This window comes from Octopus bimaculoides, chromosome 18 (genome assembly GCF_001194135.2).
Source record: "Octopus bimaculoides isolate UCB-OBI-ISO-001 chromosome 18, ASM119413v2, whole genome shotgun sequence".
Taxonomy (NCBI): domain Eukaryota; kingdom Metazoa; phylum Mollusca; class Cephalopoda; order Octopoda; family Octopodidae; genus Octopus; species Octopus bimaculoides.
The window spans coordinates 15,380,023-15,388,206 of record NC_068998.1 but is presented as its reverse complement, the minus strand read 5'-3'; the positions used below and the strand labels follow the sequence as shown (position 1 = coordinate 15,388,206).

Here is an 8,184-nt window from a genome sequence, read left to right as displayed (position 1 = left end):
TACACATATATATCTCTCCACATGTGTGTGTGTCTTTGTGCCAGTGTTTGTCCTCCAATATCGCTTGACAATCTATGTTGATGTGACTACATCCCTGTAACTTAGTGGCTTGGCAAAGAAGACCGATAAAATAAGTACTAGCCTTTCCAAAAAAAAAAAGAAGTACTATGGTTGATTCATTTGACTAAAATAAACTCCTCCAAGTGGTGCCCCAGCACGGCTGCAGTCTAATGACTAAACCATGTAAACGATACAAGATTATCAACATAACTAGAGCAGCAGCAACCATAGAGGACATACATGCAACAACAACAACAACAGCAACTACTTACTTTCAGTTTATGTCTCAGAGAATTCATTTCTTTTAATTCTTGCATCACATTGTGATAGTATTGTGCCATTGACTGTAATAAACAACCATCACACAGATATATAGATATGTAGCTATATCACTAGAATTAAATATTACGTTTTGATTTTCATTACATAGTGGTATAAGGTGGAAAGAAGCAGAACCATTAGCATGTCAGACTAAATGCTTAACAGCATTTTTAATGATCCTTTACAATAATTGTCATCATCATCATCATCATCATCATCATCCTCATAATCATCATCATCATTTAATGTCCGTTTTCCATACTGGCATGGGTTGGACGGTTTGACAGGAGCTGGAGGGCTGTACCTGGCACCTGTTTCGGTATGGTTTCTACAGCTTGATACCCTTTCTAATGTTAACCACTTTACAGAATGCTTTTTATATAGCACTGGAAATTCCATCATGGTCAACTTTAACTTTCATCCTTTCTGGGTCAGTAAAATAAGTACCAGTTGAGCACTGGCATTGAGGCACTCGACTATCTCTTGACCTAAAATGACTGACCTTGTACCAAAATTTAAAACCACTATTATACAGTGATATATTTGATCAAGTATTCTCATTTTGTTTGTTAGAGCCACACATTTCAACCATTTCAACCATTGTACCCTCTAGCATTCTTCAGGTGCCTGTTGTTTTTGGTAACATTCTAAAGATTTTGAATCGAACCCTTTTTTAAATTCACAGGAGTAGTTTGTTTTCTTTTCATTGTCCACACCAAGGATATTCTCCTATTTGCCATGTAGCTTTAACCAGAGTATATAGTGTTTTGACTGGCCTAAGGATTGAACTAACACTCACTAGCTAAACTACTACACTTCATCAGTGGCCCAAAATGTCATAACTGTAACAGCTAAGATGAGGATACTAATCTAAATATATCAGTGTTTAATAATGATAATATCACATCTCAGAAAATTTGATCCGCTTGTTTTTTTGTGTTGTTTTTTTTTTCTTCAAAATTTTCAATTGAGAGATTGAATTGCAAGTAACCAGGTTAACAAAGAGTTACTCGAAATTCTAGCCAAAGAGTCAATGGTTAGTAAACCCATGACTTAATCTGAGTAATGTGAAGTGAAGCATATCCATTGCCCATATCTCTCTCTCTCTCTCCGGCCCCCTCCCCACCAGCTGGGTGAGACATGTATTCACCTCTTCTTTCTGTCCTTTTGTAATACTTTCATCTCCTTCAATAAGTTGAGGAGTCTTGTCTTGCAAGTACTTAGTGACTTCACTAGTGCTGGTGCCATGAAAATAGTGCTCCAATACACTCTGTAAAGTGGTTGGTGTTTGGGAAGGCATCCAGCCGTAGAGACCATGCCAAAGCAGATGTAGGAGTTTACTGCGGCTCAATGCCTTGTTGATTCCTGTTGAACCGTTCAACCCATGCCAGCATGGGAAAAGGGATGTTAAATGACAATGACAATAATGACAACAGCTTCAAGAGGTCTTGAGCACTATGGAAACCATTAGGAGCTCAATCTCTCATATCATCATCACTTGGCAACAGTGGGATGTGTGTGTGTGTGTGTGTGTGTGTGTGTGTGTGTGTGTGTGTGTATGAATGTATGTATGAATGTATGTATGTATGGATGGATGGATGGATGGATGGAGATAGATAAAGCATGAGTATAATAATGATTTCTTCTCTTGGCATGAAGCTGCTCTAAAAAGATGAAATTAAGTGTCTGGAGTTTCTCTGACATATGGGTGGTTCCTTCCTCAGACACTCAACTCCATCTGCTTAAATCAGCTTCATGTCATCATTATAACCATGCATTATCTATTTTCTCACTCACTTATTTCTCAGGGCCTCAAATTTAAAGTCAAAGAGAAACGGTATTGCATAACATTCAATCTTTTCTCAATTGTATAGTATTATAATATTGTATAGCATTATAAAATCAAAAAAAAAAAAAAAGGCAATGATATACTTTAAAGAAAATCCAAAAAAAGTATACACCTCCAGTTTTTCTTCATGTTCCTTTTTCATTTGCTCTTCTTGCTCACGATGTTCTTTCATCAAATTATCAATTGCTGACTCCTTTTCTTTCTCAAGACGTTCTCCTAAAAAATTCGAAGAAAACAATGATGTAATGAGGAAAGAACAAATTTTTCTAACTTTTCTTCTCTTTAGAATTGGACACTACAAGCAGAAATTTGAGACAGAAGAGAGCAACTCTTCTAATCATCTGACTGTCATCACTGCATGTTGCTGTTTCCCATTTCAAATTGGTACTTATAATGTCGAATACCATTTTACAGTGAAAATATTAACAGTTAATCCACTAATTTATTTTTTGCACTCATGCCAGTGCCATGTAAAATGCACTTGCACTGGTGCCATGTGAAACGTGCTCATGCTGGTGCCACATAAAATGCAGTTGTACTGGTGCCATGTAAAAGCACCCATGCCAGTAGCATGTAAATAGCACCCAACACACCCTGTAAAATGGTTGGCATTAGGAAGGGCATCCAGCCATAGAAACTATGCTGAAACAGACAACTGGAGCCTGGACAGGTCTCTGGCTGGCCAGCTCCTGTCAAACCATCCAAGCCATGCCAACATGGAAAACAAACGTTAAATGATCAGATGATGATGATGATGATGATGAGAATGATGACTTTTTATGTTTTATTTAACCCTTTTCATGCCAACCTGCCTGAGACTGCCCCCGGATACAAACTTTCTGTAAGGTGGTCTAAATTAAAACCTTCCATCAAAATTTCATATTCATTTATGTTCCAAACACCAACTTATCAATGGCAGAGTTATTTTACTAAATTCTTCATTAATTTTAAGATTAATAGAAACAAAAACAGTGTATTTCAACAGAAAAATGGTAACAAATGGGTTAGTAAACTGCAACAAGAATAATATTTATGAGTAAAATATATTCCAGTTCATTCATACAGATACAAATTCAAACGTATGCACAAACCCACACACAGACACAGGTGCACATATACACATGTGTTTGCACATGTATATATGTGTGTCCTCATGCACAATGTTAAGTTGATATGTCAAAGTACTTAGCACACAGTATTTCTACATTGGCAAACATCTTTGTCATTGCTGATGTCACTACTGCCACCATGACAACAACAATGACAACTGACCATGACAACTGACCATGACCACAACAACCAAGACCATTATCATCATTTTAATATCCACTTTTCCATGCACGAATTGAACTTGTGTTGCCAACCCTTACCTGTCAGGTAATATTTCCCCAAGGCCAGGTATATTTTGACAGAAGGCTGAAATTGAAGGCACACACACACACACACACATACACACGTACACACATACACACATGCATGCGTGCACATGCACACACACACACACATGTACACACATACACACACGCACACATGCACACACACACACACGACTTCTTTTATTTTTTGGCTATCACTTACATTTTGACCATACATACACACACACACATACACACACACAAACATATTTGTATGTGGTTGCATGTGGGAGGTGTGGAACAGGTGATGATTGGTGACTGGAAGGGTATCCAGCCATCAAGAAATCTGCTTCAACGAATTCTGTCTGTCCCACGCAAGGTATGGAAAAGTGGATGTTAATATATATAAATATTGAACACAACTAAATAAAAATGTTCTTACATAAAATCATCATGCACAGATTTAATTAAATATAAACACTAAAATGATTAAAGGAACTGTGGAGGTTGCATATGGGTTGATGCAAAAAGGTTAAATGATACAACAGTCAATCCTTTTGATTAAAAGCCTTGCACCATAATAACGATACAAAAAGCAATTGTTTTGTTGGCATTCTCTGATAAAGCCTTGTGTATTAATGGTCACACTGGTTACAATTATGTTGGTAGCATTCACTGATAAAGCCTTGTATCATAACAGCTATACCAGTGGTAATTATCTTGGTATTAATTGATAAAACATGTTTGTTACCAAAATGTATTTCTGATTCCGAGTTTATAACACTGCTCTCTCTCTCTTTCTCTCTCTCTCTCTCTCTCTCACACACACACATACAGTAATTTTGGCACAAGGCTGGCAAGTTTGGTGTGGAAGGGAGAAGTCGATTACATCAACCCCAGTGCTTGACTGGTACTTATTTTATCAACCCCGAAAGGATGAAAGGCAAAGTCAACCTTAGCAGAATTTGAACTCAGGATATAAAGATAAACCAAAGGCCACTAAGAATTTCGCCCAGCATCCTAACAATTCTGTCAGCTCGCTGCCTTACCACACACACAATAATATTCATCAACACAATTCTTTTTATTAGTAGATGTTAATCCATGTTAGTAATCTAGAGTAGTGGTTCTCAATCAAACAAATATCAAGCCTCTCACAAAAATAAAAAGGAAATTTTTACCCATTTTATTAATAAGGAGACACAATAGAGTTTCCATCCATATAATTTTTTTTGCAATAATGTTTAACAAGTTCAAACAAATTTTTAAACGATCTTAATTTCGTTAAACTTGGCAATAAGTCCACTCCTTTTTCAATCCAATCCCCAGATGCCCACCCGTGGAGGGGGATACCATCTCCTTTAATGAGAAACACTGATCTAGAGGACAAAATACATCTTTAAAGTGTTAGTGGATATATTAGATGTAGGCAACAAAATATCACATGAGGTTGTTAGTATTTTATACTAACGCAAAGCATTGATTTGCTCTTGAAATTCTGCCTCTAACTTCTTATCGTGCTCTTGCTGCTTATAAGACCATTCTTTTTCCATTTCTTCTAGAAGAGTAGCTCGGTATGAATTGAAAGCACTCTGGAGAGAGGAATTATGTTCTTTCAAGCTTTCTGTATTTTTAACAGGATACCAAATATACAAAGACATGGAAATAAAAAAAAAAATATCTCATACAAATATTTCAAATGTGGGGACATACATAAATGAACTGAAGATGAATACTATATCAGCCAGGTTCCATTATCTACTGATACCCAACCTGTCTCATGATTGAGGGGTCAGTGACTAAACCAGGGGTTTTCAAACTGTGGTCCGCACGGACAAGACAGGGGGTCCATGGACAGCAAATACTTTTTATGGGCAATTTGATTTTATATATGTTTTTTAATCGAAATCTTTTAATTGACAATAAACCTATTTGTTAAATATTGTTAAATAAATAAATGTAAAAATATATGTTATTTTAAGCAAATATTTATGTATAAATTTCATAAGCGTTTATAAGGGGTCCCTAAGGTAAAGCCTGAAATATAAAGGGGTCTGCAAGTCAAAAAGTTTGAAAACCCCTGGACTAAACCACCTGCTTCTCACACAGTAGTGTTGACACCGCATGTGGAGAAGAGTAAACACCACCTGTTCATTGGCCTGTGGAGGCATGTGGCTTAGTGGTTAAGGTATTAGACTCATGATCATCATAAGATTGTGGTTTCGATTCCTGGACAGGGCAATGCATTGTGTTCTTGAGCAAAACACTTCATTTCACATTGCTCCAGGCCACTCAGCTGGCAAAAATGAGCAATCCTGTGATGGACCGGCATCCCATCCAGGTGAGGAATATGTGCCATGATACTGGGAAACTGACCCTTGTGAGTCGGCATAACTCGAGAAGGTAACTTTACATTTTGTGTGTTCATTGGCCTATTGAAGCACATATCACTGTGCTTCGATACAGTTTCCTTGGACCATGGATTTTTTTTTTATGGAAATGATATACACGGTTTATTGCTGTTGCTATTAAATCCCAGGTCAGTTCTGATGAAGCAGACCTATGATTGAAAGTGTTCCAGCCATGACTCTCCTGTCAGATTGTAAATACAGGAAAATATTATTTAATGTGCTTTTTTGTTTTTTCCTTATTTAGGATGTTATAATATGATCTGAGGATGATTAAGCTGCTCTTTGTCTTTCATCCTTCCAGATTCGATAAACAAAGTACCTATCTAGAGCAGTGAACTGGTGGGATTGATGGCGCATGAAATAGGATATTTGTTCCAGTTCATTGCATTTAGAGTTCAAATCCTACTGTGGCCAATTTGGGTGGTAGATTTAATCCATTGCCCAGTTTCATACCATCACCTGGTCCTTGTAAGCTTGCAATGAGGACGGGTGGTGCTGCAAGCTTTCAGGTCAAGTCTCTAATTTCTAGATAACTTCCTTCCGCTCTAATAGTAGTGTATCTGTTCATTCTTAATATGCTGTAGCAGATTCAAGTGGGAATATCTGATCACTGTTGTTTTTAATATCAGAAGATACCTCCTCCTTTTAAATGACGTGTTTTCATAACACACACAATTCATTGGTGCAATGGGACTTCAAGACACAGTGGTGTTTTGACCTAATTGTGTGTCTCCTCAGTCAAAGCTAACCAGCCATACTGATGAATCTAATAAGAACATGAGCTCTTGTTTATAGAAATCAACAAACAATTTATTTGTGGAGGTTTGCATCTTTTTCCTTATTCCTTGATTTCAAATTCAAATTTATAATCCTATCAAATATTATGATGAGATGATTATCTCACATGTACTAACTGGACACTAAATGGTCTCCACTTATAAAATTCTTTTCTCAATTGTCTTACCTATTTGAGACTCCATTTCCTGTTTGCAATTTTCAAACTGGTTTCTGTGGTTCTCTTCAATTTCTTTGATAACTCTGCAGTGCTCTTCTTCAATTTTACTTGAAAAAAAATTAAGGAAAATAATATGAACAGCTTTTACTAACAGTGACTTCTGGTTGCCTGAAAAGAACAGTTAACTGTAGTAATAGTAGTAGTAGTAGTAGTAGTAGTAGTAGTAGTAGTAGTAGTAGTAGCAGCAGCAGCAGCAGTGGTAGTACAACTACTACTACTCGGGGATGTAGACTTAATCTGTTTGGAAGGCAGAAGTTCTACCATATACATATGTGGGTGTGAAAGTGCTTGTGTTCCTATGATGATAATGATGATATGCATGCATGTGCACGCATGTGTATGTGTGTATTGTGTTGCCTTGTCTTGACATTTTGAAATAGCTGCAATTGAGTGTATGTGTCATACAAACAGTGTCCCTCATTTCCAGTGTTCTGTATATACACGTCTGGCTTCTGGAAAGTATTACATTGCTTGGAAACAAGTGAGGGCTGGTGACAGGAAATCTACTTCTACCAACTCAGTCCAATGCATGCATACATGAAAAGATGGACATTAAAATGATGATGAGATGATGATGATAATGATGACAACAATGACAATGATGATACGCGCACGTGTGTGTGTGTGTGTGTGTGTGTGTGTGTGTGTGTGTGTGTGTGTGTATAACACTAGAATAAAGACTGACCTGATTTCATTCTGATGTTGTGTCTGCAGTTCTTTGACTGTGTCATTGAGAAATTGCTCTGCCTACAGAAGAAATTAAAAGCAAAAGTAGTGGTGGTACAAAAAAAGTCCCTTTTTGTAAATATAAATTGACTAAAACAACTGAGATCAGCTGAGGTCAGGTTAGCTTCTTAACCCTTTCAATACCAACCTGGCTGAAACCGCCTCTGGCTTTGTAATACAAATGTCTTGTTTTCATAAGTTTTGAATTAAAATTCTCCACTAGTCACAATTTATGTTCCTAACAATAGCTTAATGATAACTAAGTTATATTGCTAAATTCTTTGTTATATTTAAAATTAATTGAAAGAAACACAGAACATCGCAAAATAAATACGGTAACAAAAGGGTTAATGTGTATCTCATATCTCCCTCTCTCTATCTCTCCCCCACATCTCCTCATCACAGCCTTCACCCACCTCGCCACTGTATTCACCTTACCCCCCCCCC

The 8,184-nt window shown here is 37.0% G+C and overlaps 1 protein-coding gene across 1 annotated transcript in view; it reads right to left on the bottom strand.

The window, feature by feature from the left end:
• Positions 1-8,184, bottom strand: part of LOC106873297 (golgin subfamily A member 6-like protein 7) — a 22,233-nt gene that overhangs the window by 5,833 nt on the left and 8,216 nt on the right. The window contains exons 2-6 of the mRNA XM_052974537.1: positions 7,697-7,758; positions 6,961-7,058; positions 5,057-5,209; positions 2,343-2,446; positions 333-404 (exon numbers count right to left, since the gene is read on the bottom strand). Coding sequence (XP_052830497.1) covers positions 333-404; positions 2,343-2,446; positions 5,057-5,209; positions 6,961-7,058; positions 7,697-7,758 — 489 coding nt within the window. The remainder of the gene's footprint in view (positions 1-332; positions 405-2,342; positions 2,447-5,056; positions 5,210-6,960; positions 7,059-7,696; positions 7,759-8,184) is intronic.